This window comes from Mastigoproctus giganteus, chromosome 3 (assembly GCF_048544385.1).
Source record: "Mastigoproctus giganteus isolate SK-2022 chromosome 3, ASM4854438v1, whole genome shotgun sequence".
NCBI lineage: Eukaryota > Metazoa > Arthropoda > Arachnida > Uropygi > Thelyphonidae > Mastigoproctus > Mastigoproctus giganteus.
Genome location: NC_143577.1, coordinates 94,917,281 through 94,941,793, shown reverse-complemented (window position 1 = coordinate 94,941,793; position 24,513 = coordinate 94,917,281). Strand labels below are relative to the sequence as shown.

The following is a 24,513-nucleotide window of genomic DNA, read 5'->3' as shown; positions in this document are numbered from 1 at the left end:
ATGGTGTGGAGCATGTTTCACTGGCAGGAACTTGGACTCCTGGTACATGTGGAACAACGTATCAGTGGTCTCTGCTATCGTCAACTGCTTGTTGACTGTACACCCCGCTATGTTACACTTTTTCCCGAATGGCGATGGTGTCTTCCAAGATGAGAATGCGCCGAGCCATCGGGCACTTGTTGTGCAGGAATGATTTGAGGAACACCGTTCTGACTTCCAGCATATCGATTGGCCTCAGAATTCCCCCATATCAATCCCATAGAGCATTTGTAGAACACTATGGAAAGGCATATCAGGCGTCTGGGTACACCAATCACCTGCATTACTGAACGCATTACACACAGCTTGGTTGGCAATACCTCCCGAACACTTCCGACATCTTGTTGAATCAATGCCACGTCGGATAGCTGCTGTACTGAGGGTAATAGGAGGACTTACGAAGTATTAGGTAGGTAGTCATAATTCAGTTATCGCTCAATGTATATCTACAATATTAACGGCGAGATGGTACAGTAAGTGCAGAAGTCTCAAGGAGTATTTCCTCATTTCAGGAAGCACTTTAAGCATTCTCACTAACACCCTTCAAGAAAGACAAATTATCGCAATAAACTGGAAACAAACAGCAACTTACTATAGCTCTAGGGGAGTACCTCAAGGGGGCGTATTATCCGCCACCTTCTTCGCAATAGCACTAGCCCCATTTTTAGCTCAAAACTGTGAGCAATTTATTACATATGCTGACGATTTGAAATTTTTTGTAATCTCTAAAGAACAAGAAACTGCACCCCATCTATCAGAGGAAGCAAACAAGGCAATCAGGAAACTAGAAGAATATCTGCACTACATTGCCCTGAAAGTTAATGAAAAGAAAACTTCCCAAATGACCTTCACCAATAAAAAGAAGAAAAATGAAATTACGATTTTCGTGAACAATACCAGAGTCCAAAAATCTCTCGCACGTGTTGACCTTGGCCTTAAGTGGGATGAAGGATTAAACTTCATACCTCATTTCGAACACATTAGGAAAAAGACATACGCAGCACTCTGGAGCACTAGACAAGAACTCACCGGTCTCCGAAGCCCTCATCTCATGATCCAATACATCCTTAAATGCGTTACACCGATTCCGTTGTACGCATCGACTATCTGGTCATCGGCCCCCGAGAACAACATCAAGGCCTTCTTAGGAGTAGAATACTGGCTCCTGAGATGGCTAAACAAGATCGCCGGGAAACCGTTTACCATCTCAAGAGCGGTCTTGTCTGCCAATCTGGACATCACACCGTGGAAGTATATCATCACAACCAGAAACATCTTAACTCTGGCAAAGCTACTAACGGAGAGAACAGATGCGCCGAAAGTGGGAAATGTGATCTCTCGCCCTCGGATGACACAACCGAGAATAAACAGGGAAGATCCAAGTCTCAAGTGCCAACTGACTCAATTGGACTCTCTGGGGAGATTTTTCCCAGCAAATACTGTGAATTATTTTAATAATTTAAATATAGATGCAGAGAAACTATGTACAGACAAAATGTATAGGACAGAAATATTTGGTAATGTGTGCCGGCAGGTACAAATATAATAAGAAGACTAATTTAATAATTTATATAATAATATTTAGAATTTAACAACCATTCGCAATTAATCCATTAACACATATTCTGTGTTTTGTCATCTCCAAATATTGTAAATAAGTTCATGTAAATATGCTTGTAAATACTGATATAATGTAACCACACCCTCTAGCCACGTGCTGTCTATGGGTGTCTCGTAAGAGAAATAAACAGATAATAATAATAATAGTTACGTGTATAGAAAAAGCCTCGAGTTATTGAAGGTTATAAAGCTTTCATCTAAAGCTCTCATTTTAATGGTACTTGCAATTACTTCACACTACACAGATGATGTGCTGGTGTGCATAACTTTGGAATATGGGAAAGCCTTTGTCGTTCACAGGCTGTTTTTAATAAGAAGGAAGCCCCATAACTCCCCCCTCCCTTCTATCTTGTCTATCCTTCCTAAATACATAGTGAAACTCACCATCCCCTATTTCTGGGTTATACCACGTTTCATTAACCCTATAATGTCAGCTTTAGATATCCTAACCAGTTCAGCTTCACGCATTTTATTCACAACACTCCTGATATTACTTTAAATACAGTTAACGACTAAGTTTTCTTGTATAGTTTACTATCCTGACACACTCCTTGAAGTTATTTAAGCTTCTTTCCCTAGGATTAACGTCCAGGTAATTTGAAACACCGCTGCCCTCAGCACATCTTGCTAATATCGGCTTTTGCTGCCATAAACAAGAATCCTTGACTGAACCCACACCATAAAATAAAGGCATATCGACATTACTCTGTTCCTTTCCAGCCAGCAGTTTTACTGAACCCTTTAACTCCTCTTCATTAATGTTGAGAAATCAACGATGCATCATCTGGTAGGTCAGTAGATACTTGATTCCCTAGTTTTATTAATCTCAAGAGCAACCACCCATTTATTAAGTGACTCAGATTCAGCTAGTAATCCATCGTTTTAATTTGAGATCTGTACTCGCCTTACATTGGAAACAAACAAAAAAAAAAAAAAGAAAAAAGAATCGTCACTTGATATAGGGTTATCACAAAATCGACCTTGGCTACACAAGCGATAAACTCATCGCCTAATATACCAACGACTAGTTATTTTTTAACTAGTCGATAGAACACCTGCAATGTAATCATTTGGCGAAAAAGGCGGTCAGAAGATAAATGCAAGGACATAGCAATCAGACAAAAGTTTATTTTGAAATGCCTGTGGTTTGTGCTGTGTTATTCATAAATGCATGCTGTTTGCTACATCTGGAATGAATGATCATTTATCTGGAAAAACGATTCGCCTCGTTTTCTCGTTTTTATCATTCTAGTAAGGAACATAGCGCCTTAAGTTCCTCTAACCGTTCAATGTTGACTAAAAATTTAACTACCCTCGATAACTAAGATCTTTAACTTTAATCAATTTTAATGACACCAATATGAACAACTTTGAGGTAGCAGCCCGATTTTTGATTGTCTTAAAAGAAAAATCGTTTTCCTTTTAACTGAAATGAAATGAAGTGTTTGAACTGAGTAAAAAATAAAAAAAAAAATGCAAAAGGATGTCGGAAACGTGAGAAGTTTACTCCGTCAAGGATTTACAACACAAAAATAAGCGGCCAATCCATCGAACACGTGCATATTCACCAATGAGTATTAAGTGCGACTGTGCACACGCTCCTGCAACATGTGGTATGGAAGGTGCAAATTGTCTTCAGACTTAAATCTAAAAATCTGGTGGGCGGGTGCATTAATAACCGCGGGACATAGGAAGTTGAAAGTAATAAGTTCTTCTATGTTCTCAACACTGAACCCATTCATGGTACTAGAATACTAGTGTGATAGATGGGATTTCAATAAACTAAGCGTTTTTGGTTACCATAAAAAAATAAAAAATCACCATTCTGCCCTTTATCCAAAATCTCAATATCAGCTGTCAATGGTGGTTACTTATCTGCATTCCTGTGTGCTGAGTCCGTACCTCTCTTGAACATGCCTATCGTAGCTAGAAAAAAAAAAAAAAAAAACTACCCATATACATGTCCGCGCTACTTTTCTTGGCAAGTGCTGCACGGATATGGTTTTATATGCTGATAGAAGATAACGGATAGAGAACTCCACCTAAAGCTTTTGTAATTATGTTAAATTTGCTTAAATTTTAATGAAATGTTTATCTCAAAGGCATTTAAAATCCTGATATTCCTTCCTTCACATCTAAAAAAAAAAACGAGAACGAGCGAATCTCCCAGGAAACAAAGACAGAAGCAACAACAACAAAAACGTTTTCTTACCCTGTCTTTTGAGACCTTGGAGCACTGCCATTACACCTACGGCAGAAACTGATGCTGTGAAAATAGCTGAATCGGTACAAAAGAAAAAGAAAAAAACAGACGAAGGTTATCAACGCCTTCCAAACACATTGTCCTTTTTGCATCACGATGCCCTGATGGAGGTCAAGACAAAAAAATATTCTTTAAATAGACCTTAGTTTGGATCTGAGTTTTTTCTCTTCAATACTTTAAACATCAGAACACGAACGAATATTTATTGGAAAATATTTAATACAATCTGTGAAAATTATTTCTGGCTCCTGGTAGAGGTTCCATAAAAACGTATTGCCCACAATGTTTTCAAGAAAAGCAGAATTTCTCTGCATGTCTGGTCTACGGTAGTATTACTTAAAAAAAATATGACATTAAGTTAAGGGAGCAGCCAAGTATACTCGTTAATTGCGCTGCATAAAAAAGTGGTTTTTTTTATATTTAACTGTTTATTATATGCGTATTTTGCATATACTACATCCAATAGTTTCATTATTTTTTTCTATGGTGTCGATATTTTGTCGGAAGTTGAAAGTTTCATGATTTTGCAACGTTTCTATGAATTAGAAAAGTGCATACCAATATTTATAAATAAGAGCCTGTAGTTTTCGTATGATTTAAAGTTTTCTATGGCTACCAAATGGAAGTGTACGTTATCTCCAGACTCGTTCGGCTACGTTTGCAAATATTATTCAGGTGAAGACTAATACCGTTGATGGCACAAGCTCTGCAGTGCATATGAAGTCTATTTTGAAAGGTGATCAAGACAAGTTGTGGGGTACCTCATTTCTGCTGTGTTATTCGTAAGTGCATGTCGTTTTCTACATCTGGAATATATGATCATACATCTGGAAAAATGATTCGCCTCTTTTTCTCATTTTTATCACTCTAGTAAGTCCTTATAGTACTTTCGCTTATTATACGCCATCAGCGTTTTTGTTGCATATGCGCTTATAATTCCCATATAAATCAGTATCTCACAGTAATCTGTAATTACTCCATTCTTCTCTCTTTTGCTGAATTAAACTCTTGACCTCCCTTTCCATGCACTTCCGCATCTTTATTTGCGGAGTTTGTTCACCGGATCAAATGTAGTTGTAGCCTCCAGTATAAATCCCTTGAATGATTCTCGTAATGAATTCGTATCTAACAGTGCGCCAATTTAATACGTTGTTGAATACAAGTTAGAGCTCAAAAATACCTCAATTCACTATAGTCTCCTCTCATGAAATTAAAGCCCACACCTTTTCCTTTTTTCATAGAAATCTCTTTGGCCTCTACTCGATATAATCTCTTGAACTGTCAAGTTTGGATGCTTGGTGAGAGCCGAACTGAATATATTAGAGCCCACTGTATTTCTTCTAACACACCGGAGTAAATCACGATCATCCATATGGCTCAAAAATCTGTTTCCCCATAGCGTATTGCCAGTCCAAGATGTCCAGTCTATAAGAGGTGGATTGAATTTTCCCATAATGAGGCAATCAAACTTTACTGTCCATTCAAGTTGCCTATAGAGATTTTTTATCAGACTTCTCAGAATCGTTTTGTCTATAACATATCTCGGCTATCATCTTGCAAGTTATCTTGCCCAACACAGACTTAACATCTATAAGAATTTTATATGACTCTGGGTACAGTGTGATCGCTATCAGACAGCTTTTGATAGGAAGCGTGACACGCTCTAAACATGCTGTACTCACAAAACTGAATTTTTTTTTCTCCTGTCTCTGGAAGGCACCATGTCCTCGATTAGTTCTATTGTATCAGCATTGATTGAATTAATAAAAAGCTTAAATTCGTTAATTTATTTACAATACTTCTAGTATTACTATATAGAAAAATCAAATTTTATTTTTTGGCTCTTTACAGTCCTGGTGCATTTCGTATAGCTGCTCCGCTTAAACACGTTTTTTCTCGTATTATGTGACTGGTAGCTTTTGTACCTATTTCAGTTTCTTTCTGTGCATGAGGTAATTACAGATTGGACGCAAGTACTTACATTTTGACCCACATTACTAACCTTCGTTGTTTTACCCACTCTCTTAACAACCCCACCCCCCTACAATTAGCAGTTTCCCTGAGCCCAAAGCCTTCTCGATGATAATAGCAACAACCTTTTGAATTGCTCCGTTCAAGTGAATTCTATCTTTACGGAACAAATTTCTTCTATTAACAATTGGAGGACATCATCACAAAAACTTTCCCCAATAAACCTTCCCTCACATCTAGGAGTTAATCCGCAAGGCCTCTATCACAGATTCCTGCCTATCACATCTGGACAGAATTGCAGACACAAGAACATTGTTCCTTCTGGCGACATTTTCCAACGTGACCTTATATTTCCTGGCCAAGCCATAAATTCCTTTTTTGTTTTAAATCATTAGAATGCGCATGGTTCACTTTTTTGTACTACGAGTTGCCCCCATTTGCAAGCATTTCGAGCTTTAGTGTACATGTATAGAAAATCACGCAGGAGATTTTAATTGCAAAAGAACTGCTGCAAACTTTATTCTCTCTCTCCAAAAAACTCCGTGAAAGCCAAGTTTACATAAAGGAGTAGGATTTACAGTGAAAGGAACAATGAATTTCATCCTACAAGAATGATTTTAATAATGCAACTAGAAAAGGCCTTAATATCAGAATATTTTTAAAGATCATTGCCAGTTTTCGTGTTTGGAAACCTGGAGGGGAACTAACATTGTTTAATCGGAGGTTCGTTTGTGAGGAAAAGATAGATCAAGAGAGTTGGTGCTTGATTAGGATTGTTTAGTATTCTTATAAGTAAATAAACAATTTCGTAAGGTCATTATTGGTAGCCTTATCATCTCTATCAGCTTCAGTACTATTATTATTTATAGTGATGTACTATTGGTATTATAGTGATGGAAGACAACAAATTACAGTGGTTTAAAGGGAATTTTTCGCAAAAGGAAACTAAAAAGAAAAGACTGTAGATTTAAGTCTTTGACAAGTAATATCTGAGCGAAGCACAATAGTACTTAGGAACCTGCAATTTTCGTTCCCGATCCCGATAAAAAATAAGATACTGTGAATTGCCAGTTCCCGGGAATATACTGAAAATTCTCGATGATGCTCATTTTTTTTTCTTTCTGACATTTAAAAGTGTGCATTCTGGCGATCACAAATAAATTTCAGTAAAGAAACACAAAAATTGTAAAAATTTTTACAATGGCCGGAAAACACGGTTAATGATAATGTTCTTATAAAATTTCTAACTGAACTCTAATCTATGTAGTAATGCCGCAATATAAATAACACATTTTGTTTTGTAATCATAAAAGAGTCACCTGAAATTTGGCACCCAATGAATCTTTACGACTAATTAACTAACGAAGAAGCTTTTATGTAAAACTTTTTATAAAATTAACTGAAAATGAAGTACGGAATAATGCAAATAAATAATTACTGATAAAATATTTAAGTAATCCAGACTGAATTACATCAAATTCTGATGATGACTTTCAAAATGAGCTAAATAAAATCATAAAATATGCCAAAGAGATTAAGGGTGTTTGAAAGAAAATTTACAGGTAAAATAGTAATAGAGGAGAAGGGAAATTTGCATTTCTCCATCAAAGGATGAAGTATGAAGATAATCTATTGTAGCTTGACGACTCAGGCTTTTTAGAACACTTTGAACGCAAAATTTAAATTTCTTTAAAATCTCCCGAAACTTTTGAAGATTGCAATAAAAATTCATTCATAGAAAAACCTAAACATATATGAATGCACAGGAAACATGGCAGCAAATATTTTATTGTTGTTTCAGTGGAATAAAGCGACAAAATATCGACTGAGAGAGTGTTTTTCTTTCTGATGGGAAAAGACTGGATTGTTTACATCATGTTTGTGTTTCCTGAAATTTATTTTGTTTCTAAAAGGAAAGTATCAATAAGGAACAAGTACACTGATGCATTATGATTTCTAACTTACTTTTTGAAACATTAACTGTACATAATTAGATTAAATTATTTTATACTGTTTTTCATATTTTACTCAGTAAGTAAGAACAAAAATGGAAAGACTGTAAATTTAAAAATAAAACTATTCGAGATTCTTGGGAATGAAAAAGAACCACGGAATCCCAAGCAATTTGCAGAACTATCCTTAAAAAGAGTGTGTGATTGATTAGGATATTTGCGTTGAGGTCGATTGGTTGAAGAAGCCGATATTTAATTCTTACAGGAAACAGGAATATGATTTAAACAATTGTCCAGTCTTTTCCTATATGAAATTGAACATTGCAAATAGAATTGAGACTTTATATTTTTAAAGAAAATTGGGCAGTTTTGGTGGGGGAACACTACGTTCATGAAACTGTTGACAAAAAAAATAATAATAAATAAATAGAATCTCGGAAATAGTATACTATAACGGAATTATCTGACTACTCATACTTTTAACAGCTCAAAAGATTTGAAATCAAAATCACGGAAAAAAACTGACTGTTTAGTGAAACCTGATGAGCTTTTTTATATGAATTAGAAATATTAATTTACGAGTATAAAGGAAAATAGACACGTTTATTGTATCTTTGGAACAGCCATGACAGATGCTGAGCAATAAATCTAAGCATGAGTGAAATATCGGTAACTGATGATGTGTTTACTATAGATTTGTGTTTATTATTAATGGATTGATGTGTTTATTACGACATCATCGTAATAAACACATCAGTCCATTAAAAAAATGTTCATAAATCTCTATACTGCAAAAGAGAGATTACAGAATGTTCAAGGAAGTAATGAAAACTTAAGTTTTCCTTTTAAATTTACAAGCACAGGATGAGCATGAAATAAATTCGGAAGTTGTTTGTGAATAAAGAATAATTTATTTGACATAAATTAATTATGTGCTTTATTTTCTTGTAATGTGATCTAAATCTACTCAGCTTGGTATCACTCTAGTGTGTTTCCTTAAATCAGTGCTTCATCTATTCAAATGGCAAAGAGGATTAAATACAAGTACGTTGTCATTAATTCTTTGCGTCATTTTAATAATTATCGTAACAAGAAAATAACGCATGGTTTAAGTTAAAATTTGCGATATTAAAATAATTAAGTTATTACAAGTGATATTTTACTTCAATTATACTTTTATTCACTTATTTTTCGAAATAAATTATTATTAATCAATTGGCTGATATTAGTAAAAGCAATTCGTAAATGATTTTTAGTATTCAGTACCACTTTATTTTTCTATCGATTAACTCTTCTTGTAAGTCTGTATGGGGAGGGTTGCATTTTTCTTTTCCAACAAAGTCTGTTTGTTGAGAGTGTATTTATACCCTCCGTATTTTAACTGTTCATTACGTTTTTATCGAATGCCCTGTCTTCAGAGAAGCATTTTTTAGCACTTTTAATAATCTGGCTGAACCATTTACACTGTCAGATTTTAGGTGACAGAGACAACATGTCTGACGTTTTTAACTTTTACAATCGATTAATTTATATACAAAGATTTAAGTTCATATTTTTATACTTTTTATGTAACTTTTACCGCAAAGTGTCATATTTACCTTTTTGACATGGTAGCCTGTTTGTAGGCTAACCAATATTTTTGGATTAGCTTTATTTTTGAGTTGACGCATTATGGCTCAGCTGTCGATGCTCCATTAAAAACCAAATCATCATCATCATCACTCTCCGTATATGCAGATACGCTGCGCAATAAAGTGGTTTTAATTCTTTGATGATGATTGGAGCTACTAATCGTGGATCCACAGCTCATAAATTCTCTGTTAAGAAATAATATTGCATGGAAACCAGTGAATGAAACAAGTTCACGGCAATATTGAAAACATTGAATTACACATTGGAAAAGTATTCCAGATTCAGAAAAAATCAAATATTCGATTTTTCTGAAGATGAATGACTGAAATTCGGCGTTTGCATAATATTCCTTTTTTAAAGGACCGTAGCATTCGATGTACCCATAAATCCCTAAAAAATTAACCATCCATGAATAAAATTTAAAAAAAGAGATCTAAGAGTCCCACCTTCTGTAAATAAGAAGCCATGGTGAAGGAGATCCACGTTGTTTTCGCATGGGTAAAGGAAAATTTTGACAACTGATTCAAACATTTTTCTTTGCACATCAGGCATCGCAAGCAGTTTGTGAAGAAGTTATGTGGAAGTTCTTTCACGTTAATTACGCTATTGCGATATACTGTACAAGAGCCTGTAGTTTTCGTCTAATAAGTGTTTTTTTTTTTTTTTTTTGACAGTTTGGCTATGGCTACCAAACTAATGATTGTAAGTTATATCTAAACTCGTTCTGCTATGTTCGTGGATATTATATAGTTCCCAATTAAGCGAAACAAAACGCTGTAGACGGCACAAAGCAGTGCAGTAAATATGTAACCTATGGATGATCGAGACAAGTTTCAAACACCTCATTTCCTGCTGTGCCATTTGCAGATGAACAATAAAAGGATGGTTTCATGATAATCATGTATGTACCTTTTGCTATACCTCGACTGTGAAGAGAGCCCACCAATATGACGCCTACTACTTTCGTATGATGGATATATCAAAGTCTACAAAGTCTGCGGTTGAAAAGCCGTAGCGTATCCCAACATATAATTCTCTATTTCTTCCTGCCATACAATGAAGCCCTGCCAATTCACAATACACCCTCCAGAGAAGGCTTCAGAATTAGATGATGGATCTGATGAGCAATTTAATTTGGATTACAGCTTTAGAAGCTGTACAATTAAAGTTCCACATTTTCGTAATCAGCAAGCATTTGATGAGTTCCTGACACCTTGTTTAAAAGAAAATGGAATCTACTGGATATCAGATTGCAAAACTTTCACATACAGAAAAAAATCATGTTATGAATGCAGCTTTTAACGCCGTGCTGTTTTGATTGGCTGGTGTTTATTTAAAAAATTGGTATTAATTACCATCCAGAAAAGTAGTGCCTTTCCACAGAGAGTTCAAGTAAGCGTTTGAAAGCTGTTTTGCTTTGCAATGCGAATATATATTCCCGATTTTTCTCACTCTGGTTCATATTAAAGAATACCGATAAATAAAATTTGGAGCATCTGTTAGAGAAGATCAGGTATGACTAACATAAATGGGCGCCTCCATAGCCAGGTGGGAAGGAGCAGCAGTGCGTAGCACACGCTTCTTGATTAGACCGGGGTTCGAGCCCGTCACCACCAAATACGGAGGATGCGGAAAGGTCAGGGAATGACCACTGCATATTCCCAGAGCAATATGGCCTTAGTTGCTAATGCTCCTAAAAAAACCAAATAACCAACTAACATAAATGGGATGTCTGTGAGGGCTTCAAGACACTGATGTTCTTTCTGGGTTTGCAAGGTGATTTCACTAAGTTCCCTTGTTTTTTCTATCTCTGAGGAATAGCAGCACAGGGTGGTAATCAATGGTAATCACCTGCACGGTGATCTGATTGAGGTGTATAAGGCCTTGAATGGGTTGAGCACGCTGAATTCTGATGGGATCCTTCCACTTGTTCAGATTACGAACCTAAGAGGGCATAAATTCAAATTAAGAAAGGACAGATGTAGAATAGATGTGCGGAAATTTTCCTTCAGCCAGCGGGTGGTTAATTGCTGGAACAAACTTCCATCTGTCGTTGTGGAAGTTGATAGGTTGAATAAATTTAAGGAGGAACTGGACAGGCATTTGGAGAGAATGGTGTGATTTTTTTTTTTTTTTTTTTTTTTTTGGCTGATGCTGCATAAGCTCATACACTTGTTTTCTTGCATCACATGCCACTACTACCACCACTACTACTACTACTACTACTACAGTAGATTAGCACTACGGGAGACACGTTAACTAATTTCCAGAATTGAAATTCTTGCTTCTACCGCTCCTTATTAACTGGGACAGGTAAAACAATATGTTGAAACATTTTGATTCTCAAGATGACACCTTCAAGCATATATAATCCAAGCATCTAAAATAGCCTGATGCAAAAGAGAAAGGTGGAATATTTATTGAGCCCACAAGAAAAGCAGATGTTGGCTTCACAAGAATTGGACGATAAAATAGCTGATGCTGAGCGAGTGGAATGCCTGACAGTCGTTTCACCTTGCAGTGAATGGCTTTCTTGTTAACATGAAGATGCTAACATAAAAATGCCAATGCAGAATGTTGTTTGCATTCTCACCTGGATTTTTTCCGACGAAATCTGAGCAATGTTGCAAAGGGTATGGAGAGAGAGATTCCATCAGGATGTACAATGGAGACGAAATACAAGTGAAGGTGGGGTGAAGCTCTGGTAGTCGAATATATCCACAAAGACAGTGTCTAAACACAAAAGATAGTCTTTCAAATATAGATTTTAAGGATTTTTTTATTTTATTTCTGATTTGTTAGCTTGTTTACTTGTAGCGAAGATTAAATCAAGGTGACATACACTACATCTGGACAGAAGTTAAACGTTTTTAATAAATCTAATGTAGTATTATCGTATGTTTACTTTATTCTGATAGCATATACACTAACCACATGTATGGCGCACTGTGGCCACAGATGCTGATGCGCCTAATAAATCCCCAAACAAACTTTATTCTGAGCAAATCATTGCAAGTGTTATTGTATGTTTACTTTATTCTGATAGCGTACACACTAGCCACACGTATGACGCGCTGTGGCCACAGATGCTGATGAGCCTAATAAATCTTCCGGGACCTTTTTGAAAATGTGCTATACAGGATAACATTTGCTTTTAAATATCGTTTAAGGCAGATTTAAAATGTCTAATTTACCAAATAGTTTAAATTTCGGTCTTCAATAAGATGTCTATCTGATTTAACCATCAAGCCAGCGTCCTTAAATGAGATTTTTTTAATAATACGTATATATAAAATATAAGGATGTGAAGAAATTATGCTTCAACGTGTTACCTTATGACCAACTTGACATTACAGCTATCGTACTAGCTGTTACAAGCAAACGAGGTGGAATTATTTGAACCAACTTTGGTAGGTTAAGTTAACTTAAGGCGTGCTAAATCTGCAAGGAATAGGTTAATGAACTGGCATATTCCATGAATAAGGGCATCGCAGGGTACTATAATGCTGTAAAGAAATAATATTCTATGTCGAATAAGCATTTTTAATTACATCTTATAAAAATCAAAAAGCTTGCTATTAACAACAGTCTGTCTGAGAAGAGAGTATTGTAACAAAAACGAAAAAAAAAAAAAAAAAGACCAGTTCCTTGTTAATGGCCATTCAATATATTTAATATGGTATGAATATTAAATTGTACAAAATATTAAACTGGAAAAAAAAAAAAAAAAGCAGATCCAGACTTAGAATCATAGCCAGTAAAAAAAAAAAATTCGATAACCGTTGCTTCATTTGTTTTTATGCGTAATAAATGCATTAATTTTTACTTAATTTCGCCTGTTTTTAAAAAGTCTATATTTGTTTTCGGTTAGTGGCAAAGAACATTTGTGTTTAACACCTTTGCCAGTCCTGGAGTTATCAAATTATTAATAATTGCATTAAATAAGAATTACAGAAAGAAAGCTTTGAAGTGTACGGTATAGTTAATTTAGTTAAACTGGTCATGAGAGAGCAGAATAAAAAAAATTTCACGAAATTTTAATTTCATTTAAATTATATAATGTAATAACACTGAGTCACAATATTTTTGCATTGTTAACTTTGCTGCAATTTTTTTTTTTTTGTTCTGTACATTTTTTTAAAATCAAACTTGACTCATTTCGAGTCATTTTGTACGTGAAAGACAACTCGAGTAACAATACTTCTTTACGTAAATATTTCAAGTATTAATAATTTAATACCAACATTTAATTGGAACGGGATTTATGTATTATTTCGATGCATTCATTACAATCAGTTGAGGAGTCAGGTTCTCTGACAATGCACCCATCAACATAAGATCAGCGGGGCTTTGGGGGAGCCAAGCTAAAGGTACCTGTGGGAGGGGGGTGGGGGAGAGAGAGGATAACTACGTTAAAAGAAATAATTCCTCAAAATAACTTGAGGAATCATCCTCAATAGCGATGTGAATAGAGAATATTCCCAAGGATGTTCTTCAAGAGGCTATTCTCGAGAATCGTCCATCGTTAATCCTTAACCATGTTCATTCATGCAATCATTCTTGTGTCAATGCAGAAATATAAATATCGAAACCTACCTTCGAAATCATGTGTGGTTCTTGGTCTTGACCACCAGTTAAGCGGAATCCCCATGGTTGTTGGGGATCTGATCGCTTCAACGAAATCAAAAATGGCCTCTGAAATGACATGGCGTCTGAAATAATAAAGAACTGCTCGAAAGTCAGAAATTAAACTCGATAAAATTGCTAGTAATTAGCCTGTCGATCGTTCGCCCGACTGTCTTTATTCGTCTTTACTGTCTGGAGCATGCGACAGAAATCTCTTCTGTCGAAAGAAGTTTGTCTCACATTCTTGGGTGTGAATGGCGGATGTGACGATAGTTCAGTTGCATCATCGGAAAGGTGATGTGTACTACATTGATAGCGCACGTTACCTTGGAGACGCTGTTCGGAGCTTTCAGAAATAGCACGTGGGTATCCTCTCTCTCTTCTTCTTCACCTTCTTGTCAGTTCATTTTTAGCAACTTTTTCCCCTTCTTTATCTATAAACATTAATAGAATAATGGGAAGACGTTCTGGTCTCCTGACTCACCAGCATTGAAGTTTGAATTCTGTATAATTCAGCTCCGTATTCTGCTGTTGTTTATTCCATCTAGGTTCTTGTTCCTTCCAAGAAGAATATCGTCGTCTTTCGCAGAACTAATATAAATAGAAAGTGGACTGATTTCCAAAAGGCCTTTAACATCAAAGTACATTCCTATCTAACCACTTCTATTTTTTTTTTAATCCCACTGCTGCGTTAAAAATTGTCTAAATATAATTCGATAATGACACCATCCTTTCATAAATAAGTTTCATGAATCTTAATATCTTATAAGAGAGGACTTTGAACTCATTTATTTTAGGAACCGAAATAAATATAAAGCAAATCCTTCCTCCCACATTTTTACAACGTTTATGGCATATTATATATAGTATTGTGCATCCGTGGCTCCAAACTTAAGTACTAAATTCTAACTACAGTTTTTCAGACACTAAATCACGTTTTTCTTTTTCAGACTGCTATTTTTGAAAACTAACCACGGCTAATAAAAAGATAATTTCACATAGAATGGAGATGGTTGCCCATCGCTTTTAAATGTTCCATGTCTGAAAAAAAAAATTTGTAGCTCACTTTTTCATAAATTTTTGTAAGTAGAGTTAATGGATAATTAATAATAAATTGATAGACAATCCCACCTCAGGATGCATATTCGTATTGGAGCATTTCTTTTATTCTGATTTCTTTGCGCAGGTATAATAACACGTTGAACAGTCACGCCTATGTAAATATGACTCGGGTTTAAGAAACCCGCTATACCCAAAAATATTGGTATGTGACGCATATCATAAAGATATGCGTCACAAAGCAATGGAAAATGCCAGAATAATTTGGGTCACGGGAGTAGCTCAGTACTGAATATAAAGATGTCAGAACATTCCGGAGAAATTTATTTTTAACCAGTGTCGCCCAAGGGCGGATAATACAAATAATTAGTCTCAGTCCACAATTTATGATAATGACTTCCCGACTAGGCAAATGCTGTTTCTCTGGTTAGCATCTAACACAAATGTCCACTCCTCAAGATGAAACTAGAAAAGGGTCTGACGAGTAGAATGATTATTACAGAGCCTTCCTTTAAGAGTAATAGAAAATAACATTCTGTATAACTGATAGCAGTTATGATATTCCGAACCTAGTACACATGTATAATCAGCATCCTTATACTCTCAACGGCACACATTCTGATCCTAAACACTGTTTAAAGGACATCGCAGTGCAAACACATGGCTGCACCTTAGATATGGAAGCAAGACCGGCCAGTGATGGAGAAAGTTGATGAACCACAAAAGCACATTTTAAAGATGTTTCTAAAAAAAGTGTCTTTAAGCAATAGCAAGCAATCAGATGAATGTCTTTGCATTACACCGTAAATCAATAAAATACACTAAAAGACTCTCCAGCCTTTTCACTCAAACCTGCAGACATATCAACCCCAGATAATCAAATGTGTGAAAATGTGCATGGGATCAACTTTAATTGTCAGAAAGTGGAATAATTGCAACTGGTGCCTCCAATTACCGCCTGTGAACAGGCCCAAATGCCACCTGATGAATCTCCGTCATCTCTGAACAGGCCCAACTACCAACTAATGAACATGTCCGAATCCACACTGATTCCGTACCCAGTGAAGAAATGTACTATTCCAAATACAAATGTACCATTGATTGATAAGTTGATTTTTGATTGACTGATCAATCAGCACTGATTTTTGATTGATTGATCGAGTTAAGTTGAATTTGATTGATTGATTAAATATCATTCGTATCGACTTTGTAACAGACATCTTCCGCATATATTGAACATATATGAAAGATCTGAATTATATATACATATATAACCATATTTAATCATATGTTTAATATATGATTAAATATTTATATATTCGCTTATTGATTTTTTATGGACATCTTTTTCATCTCACTTGGTGGTGTATAACAGTAAAACATAAATTAAAATCGATGACTATTTTCAGAAACAAAACGATGCAGAAAATAAAAGTTTTTAGCAGCGGTTTTTGTTCAACTTCACAAAAAAGGTCGGATAGATGAAAGAGTCAACTTAAAACTTTCAGGCTAGTTTTTTTGCTCGAAATGTCAATTTATACGCCGGAATATATGGTATATAATATCTCTTTTGGTGCATGTGAATTGTGTACCTGGCGTACAAGTCGACCGATGGTTTTAGAGGTAATTTTTGTACCTTCAAAAGTCGACTTATACGCTGGAATATAATGACTTTAAAGGTTTAACTTACAAAATTGATAGTCATGACTTAAACACTCTTCGCTCTTATTCTTCATATCTTTTTGATACCCAAGAGAATTATCCTATAAATCAAAATATATATACCTTGAAATATGGATTGGTTTCAGTCCATTATAAACAAAAAAATTGCTCTGTTTTAGCATTCTATGTAATTTAGTTTTAAGGGGTTGCTTTGTTAGTAACTTATAACCAAGTACATTCCATTCAATAAACTGCCACATTTGAATAAAATTTTCTTCTAATGGATAATAATCCATTAAACTAATTAATAATTTTAAGTTTGCATCTATAGAATAAGAATATGATGTAATTGAAACGTTAGTTATTGGAAGTTTAGCTTTTTTTGGTTTTTATTTTACGATTTTTCAAGGTTTTTTTTTATTTTACAATTTTTCCCTCCTTTTATCATTTTTTCCTCATTTTATCTTTACGATGAATAATAAGACCAAACAAGCAAATATTCAGATTCTCCGATTGCAAATTATTCTTTTTTTTATAATGAACGCAAAGTTAATTTGCTTATTGAATTTAATAAATCTCTTAGCCATTGTTGGTAAAACTTCGAACTATTTTATTTATCGTCATTACAACGCAAAACCCGTTTCTCGATATGACCTATCGTTTTCGATTTATTAATTTTTAAAAGTGGGAAAGGGTTTTATAAAAACCCTATACTTACAGTGCTGATAAAATGAAAGTTTAAGACTGTTAAATCTAATTTAACAGTAAAGAATTTGATTTCAGATAAAAGAGCTAAAATACAACTTCCAAATCGTATATCTAACAATTAAGACGAATTGGATAGTGAAAAACAAGTGCTGTACTATATTTCAGTTTATAAAGTATTTATCATCATCATGTCTTGTAATGTACTCAGCACATTCTATCCAACTAATTTGGTAAAAACTCCATTTGCTTCTAGACAGTTTACTGTTAATATAATCTGTTAAACACTGGCTGTCTCCTTTATATTCCTTCAATTTCGCGATCTATCTCTTAAGAAAGCAAGAAATGAATTCATTTCATTTTTGACTTCATAGTCATTTAAAGTTTCATTGAATTTTCTTTTCATGATGCAGAACGGCCACTAAAGGTCAGAAGAGTTTGCAGATAGAAACTATAAGAATGTTAGTGTATTTTGCGATATCGCGTGGATTTAAACATGAACTCAATGGCTTGAAGTCGTGGAACCCATGATTAGTCTCCAGAGTAAAGCTCCGGCTACCCTGCCATCTCTTCCATCATGCAGAGTGATTGATGTCTTTTGAGGTTATGATGGACATAATTGCGAGATCCAATCTTCCTTACATTTCGAGGGTACAGCTCTAAAACGGTGTTCGCAGGCGAACCGTTAGCTAGTCCAACGGACTGAACCTATCGGCAACTCTTTAGGAGGCTTCCTGATCAGCTAGTGTATGATCTTGCTGTCTCTACTCTGCCAGGTAGAGGAGGAAGTCCGAATAGTGCGTATGTGTGTGGGGGCGGGGACATTGTCGAGGCCACGTTTTGTCAAGGAGCTGGGTATATTCTTGCATTGTGTACACCATGTCCAAAAATTTCATTACTTCATACAGCATGTACCCCTGTCATCTTTTCTTACTACTCAATATATCGCGAATTATCAAATTAATAGAACAGCTTTATCTGCGAAAATATCTAAACTTCCCACACACTTCCTCATTCATTTCACAAATATATGTAGACTCGGTTCTAATCTCAATGATGTCCATTTCCACTTACAGTCTATCAAACCCCGTGTACTTTTTTTGAGAGAATCCCAGTTATCGGTTGATTCAACAACTGCTCTTCTAAGTTGTCCGAATTATTCGCTTCAAAGGCGGTACTTGTGCATATGCCCGTTCTGATATTCCCTATCAGAGACTTCGAAATTTGGATTCTCCTCCTTTCGATCGTTTGTGACTTAAAATTCCTCTACCACATTCTTTAAAATTCATCTGTTGCCTCTATCGTCCTCCCAACTCTACCAATCACTTGGAACTCTTTGAAACATGACTTTTTCCAGTCCAACTTTCTGAACAGTGAAGTAATTTTCCTTGGTGATTTTAATGTTGACAACTCCAACTGGCTTCCATTTTCGAGTTACGCGAACCCAGCTTGTTGAGATACTGCGGCTTTTGCATTACTAATGATCTCGCACAGATTGTTAATATACCCACTAGAATGCAAAACAATCCTAACCACTCAGCCAACTCGCTTGATGTTTTTCTCACAAATAACCCTTCAAGTACACAATAGAGGTGAGTGGTCCTCTAGGCACCTCAGATCACACCTTGGTGATGGTCTCTTCTCCAATGGAACCTTTCTCTTGTGACCATCCTTAACCTTGTATTGTTTGGCACTACAAGAATGCAAAATGGGATGATCTGCGAGATTACTGTTCTTTTCCTTGGTCGGATTACTGTTAGAAATCTTATGATGTCAACGTTCGCTCAGATTGCATCATTGAAATTCTTGTAAGGATGAAATCCTTTATTCCACACGCTACCTTAAAATCTCATCCTTTATCTAAATCTTAGTTTTACAATAAATGTTCTAAGGCTGTTCAAGATAACAATGTTGCATATCGCAATAGTGTCCAAATCTCCCGGTTCATTTTCTACCTACACCAAAGCTCACAAAAATTGTAAAGTAGTTATTAATAAATCCAAACTAGATTTCGAATAGGCTAAGAGTAGAAAACTTGCTTCTTGCCCTAATGATAGCCGAGCATTCTGGTCTCTTTTGCCAAAGTTATTAGTCGCAACTTTTTCATATCTCTATTCCCACCTCTGTCAAAACCAGATGGCTCTGTTGCCACTTCAGCCAAAGATAAAGTTGACCTGCTAGCATCCAACTTTTCTTCCATCAACAGAAGACCACAGAAGACCTGTAGTCTTCCGTCAAAAAAATGTCAGAAGGATTTTGAACAATATAGATGCTAAAAAAAGCTCCAGGTCTTGATAGTATTTCTCCACTTGCTCTCAAAACCTGTGCTCTTGAACTTACTCGTGCTCTGTGTCGCCATTTTTCTCTTTCTTATTCCACCGGTTTTTTCCCTTCTACTTGGAAATTTCCCATAACCAGCAAGTTCCTAAAAAGGATGACAAATTCCTCCCATCCAATTATCGTCCTATTGCACTCTTTTTAAATTAATGGAGAAATCAATCAACCGCCAACTCTTAAACTTTCTAATAATCAATGATCACAAGTATGTGTACTGTTAATATCGATCCACTGGAGATATTCCTGCTTATGCTACCCATCTGTGGGAAAATTCAATGGAAAAGTTTGGTGAAACTTAAGCAGTTGCGCTTGATATTTCGCGGCTTTTGATTGTGTTTAACCTAAAGGTCTTCTAAATAAGCTTCCATCTTATGGAAGCTTATTTAGATTATTTAGGTGTATATGGTTTACCAACTTTTTTTTTTTTTTTTTTTTATAATCGGGCATCCAGTTTTCTCTCTGACCGTTCAGTGCAGGTGATGGTAGTTGGCTCTCTCTCTCCTCCACTAATGCTAATCTTCCCCAAGGTTCAGTTCTTTCTCCCACTCTTTTCCTCTTGTATATTAATGATCATCTTCCATTGATCTGAAATCCTATCCAGTTTTGCTGGTGATAGCACATTGCATTCCACCTTCCAGTTTGAGAAATCTTTCCATGCACAAACAGCTTTAACTTTTCGAATACCCACTACCAATTCCTTAAATGCTAACCTCCAGGTAATTTTCCAGTGGGGCAGAGACAACTTAGTTGATTTCAATCCTTCTAAAACTCAATCTTGTCTTATATCTCCCAAAAAAGGATTCTTCTGCTCCTATGCTTATCTTTGATGACGCTGATTATTTCTAGGCAAGATCATATATCACTAATGGGAATTACCCTGACTTCTAATCTGTCTTAGCATAAGCATTTTACAAATATTTATTGCTTTTTCTGCATCTAGAAAACTCGGTTTTCACTTTCGATCTCGGCATTATTTTCTTCCAAACATCTGTTCACTACAGACCGTTTAAAATCGAAAATCCGCCATACCATGGAACCGCATCTATATTGTTCCCACATCTACGGCGGTGCACCCCAAAACATGTTTTAGGCTTCTAGGTTCCATTCAAAAGAGAGCAGTTAGGTTAATTAATGATTCATCTCTAACAGAGTCTCTCCACACTCTGTCTCATAGACATTTTTTCTACTGCATGCATTTTTATAGATACTTCCATGGACACTGTTCTTCTGAATTGGCTTCTATAATACCCCCACTCCCTTCCAAAGCAGTCCGAACACATGCCACAACTAGTCAACACCCTTTTACTGTTCAACTTCAAACTCAGATATCCAGCTTTTCTTCTTCCTCATTTATTCATCCAACTCTGTAACAAATTTTCTTCATACTTTTTCCTGAAAATTACAATCTACAGAAATTCAAGTCCAATGTCAACAGACATCTTCTCAACTTTCGGCCCATGCACAATACTAAGTAATATAGATTGTAATAACTCATGTTTGGAACCCATCCCCCTCCCCAAAAAAAAACCACCAGGCATGCTTAACTCTATATCTGAATGCTGACCACTTCGCTATCGTTGTGTCTTAAGCCTTTTTTTTTTTTTTGATATTTTTTGGCGAAAGAAATTCTGGAGAATTTGTAATGGGCAAACACCCATACAAATGAAATTAAATTTTGTTCATTGCTATGTGATTGTGTTTCATATTCCAGTTTCAATCACTACAGTTGGAAACTTGAAGTTGCTCGACTACAAGAAATCATATCACACCTGTCACAGTAATGTGGAGCGAAAAGTCACTCAACTAAGAATTTAAAGTTTTAGCCCTGAATCCTGCATAATATGCTCTTAAACTCTGTTCTTGACCAGGTTCGTATATAGTCTGTGTGAAGAAAAGTACTGTATATATGATTATATATATATATATTAGGGGTTTGTAGAAAAGCTAATAATTTCTAAATTTGATATTCCTATAAATGTGAATAAACATCACCAGCTAGAAACGATGATGTAATTGATACTACCGTATTGGACCGTGATAAGTAATATTAATCTAAGCATATTAAATAGGGGAAAATATATTAATCAAATTTCATATATACATTTTATGCAAAATATATAGATATAAAAATATATAAAACTAATTATCGTCTTTATACATTGATAGGTACTTCGAGGCTACCAACCCCTATCAACGCAAAAAAGTAATTAGTGGAATCTATTTCTGTGAACCTCATACCACCATTACATAGGCTATGAAAGCTGAAGAAGTGGCTTATAATGAAGTAACATTATAGATAATAAAGTTATAAAAAACGTTTAAAGGGTTTTAATAAGTATATTAGGGGGGCTAATTTTGCTGTAATCTAGCAAGAAGGGACGTTGGGACTTAATTAGGGGATAATTTTAAATAAATTTAAAAATTATATCGTCGTTACTAGCTGGTGATATATACACATTTTTAGGAATATTAATTTTAGGAATGAATAGCCTTCATATAAAGGTAATGTGTATGTACAAATCAGTAGTGTTCAATTTCTGCAGTGGAATTAGCAGCCTCTAATGGAATAATTTCTGTCTCAATTGATAATAGCTATACTTGCATTATATCGTACATAAATAAATAAAACAAAAAAGGTCGTTGATCATAGTAAGTCTCTTGCTGTATAGAGATGCAGACTGGATAACAGTTCTTGAGGTGATAGAAGCTAATAAAAGGTTATTTGAATCATTAAAGTGGTTTCCTATTAGCACAAAGATTCCTCTAAATAATATATATATAGTATGCATGAAAAAGGGAAAAGCAAGAAAATAGAGAGAGAGAGAGAGAGAGAGAGAAACAGGAATTGCACCTGAATCCTGCAAAGAAAGGATACAAGAAGATATAATGATAAAATTAAAAGTAATTAATAAAAAATACAAAAAGATGGAGAAGTAAATAACACAAGGTGCCGAGCCTAATAGAAGGAAAGTGAGAAGAGAATGAGAAATTAAAAGTAAAAGAATGTTACAGAACCTAAAAAAAAAAAATAATTATAAAATTACATAGAATTAAAGGCAGAATTAACAAGCCAATCATATGTACATAAGCTGAAAGGGAAAGAAGAAATTAATCAATATTAAATAACAGTGAACATCAAAATGAGGTGGTAGGAAAGGTAAATAGGAAAGAGAAAAAAAAATCTTTTGATGCAAACTAAATAAAATTGATACATAGATCAGGTATTTCATCAGGGGACCACACTTGATCATGTACCGAAACACTGCGTTTCTATACAAACTTATGTTGGTGGAGGAAAGATTAAAATATAACAAAAATATATAAAGGGGGGGGGAGATAAAACCTCCAAAAACATAAGTAAGGTAGCTCCAACGCAGTGTATGTAATTAAATTAAATTAAATTAAAGCATTATTTTCATGTACATGATCAGGTGTAGTCCCCTGATGAAATACATGATCCATGTACCAATTTTATTTAGTTTGCATCAAAAGATATATATTTTTTTTTTTCCTATTTGCCTTTCCTACCACCCTCATTTTGATGCTCTCTATTATTTAAGATTGATTAAGTTCTTTTTTCCCTTTCAGCTCATGTACATATGATTGGCTTGTTAATTCAGCCATTAATTTTATATAATTTAATTTTTTTTTTAGGTTCTTAACATTCTTTTAATTTCTCATTCTCTTCTCTTTCTTACTTCCTTCTATTAGGCTCGGCACCTTGTGTTATTTACTTCTCCATCTTTTTGTATTTCTTATTATTTACTTTTAATTTATTCATTATATATATATATATATATATATATACAGGGTGTCTCAAAAATACACGGCATTACTTCAGGAATGAGTTCCTCATATATCAGCATAGTTCCGGAAATGCTTGGTTTCCGATTTTTGAAGGTCTGTCTATGATACTTAACTTTTCGCATCACCTTATAGTAATTGTTCAAAATGTCCACCTTCTGCCTGAATACAGGCCTCACATCGACGTCTCATGGACTCGCAAAGACGATGCCAAATTCCTGGCATGTTTCGTATTGTCTCACAACCTGCCACAATACGATTGCGGAGAGTTTCCACATCAGCTACCGGAGTTGAATACACCAATGACTTTAAATTGTCCCATAAGAAGAAATCTAGTTGGTTTAAATCAGGGAGCGTGGAGGCCAGGCAGATGGTCCACCTCTACCTATCCACCGACCAGGAATCCTTCGATTCAGGTAATTGCGGGCTAGGTGGCTGAACTATGCGGGAGCGCCATCATGCATGAAGTGTGCTTGTTGACGAATGATCAGTGGCGCGTCGTCCAAGAAATCAGGCATGTTGTTTTCCAAAAATTTCTTTACGCCTGCCCTGTGAGTTTGTTTGGAAGTCCGTGGGATCCAAATAACTTATCACCAAAAACACCTGCCCAGATTTTGAGGCTGAACCGCTGTTGGTGATGTGATGGATGAATTGCATGTGGGTTTTCCTCAGCCCATACATGCTGATTGTGAAAGTTTTGGATTCCGTCTCGTGTGAACTGTGCTTCATCTGTGAATATCACTAAGGCAGGAAAGTGAGGAGTTGTACATTGCTGCAAGAACCACTGTCAGAACATTACTCGCGCAGGGTAATCTGCTGGTGACAAGGCCTGTACCCGTTACA

General features: G+C 35.4%; 1 protein-coding gene across 1 annotated transcript in view; it reads right to left on the bottom strand.

Moving 5' to 3' along the window:
- LOC150088165 (uncharacterized) overlaps window positions 1–14,325 on the bottom strand; it is a 97,656-nt gene extending 83,331 nt beyond the window's left edge. The window contains exon 1 of the mRNA XM_090369357.1: window positions 14,074–14,325. Within this exon, the coding sequence (XP_090225483.1) occupies window positions 14,074–14,184 (111 nt within the window). The 5' untranslated portion in view covers window positions 14,185–14,325. The remainder of the gene's footprint in view (window positions 1–14,073) is intronic.
- Between the last annotated feature and the right edge of the window lie 10,188 nt (window positions 14,326–24,513).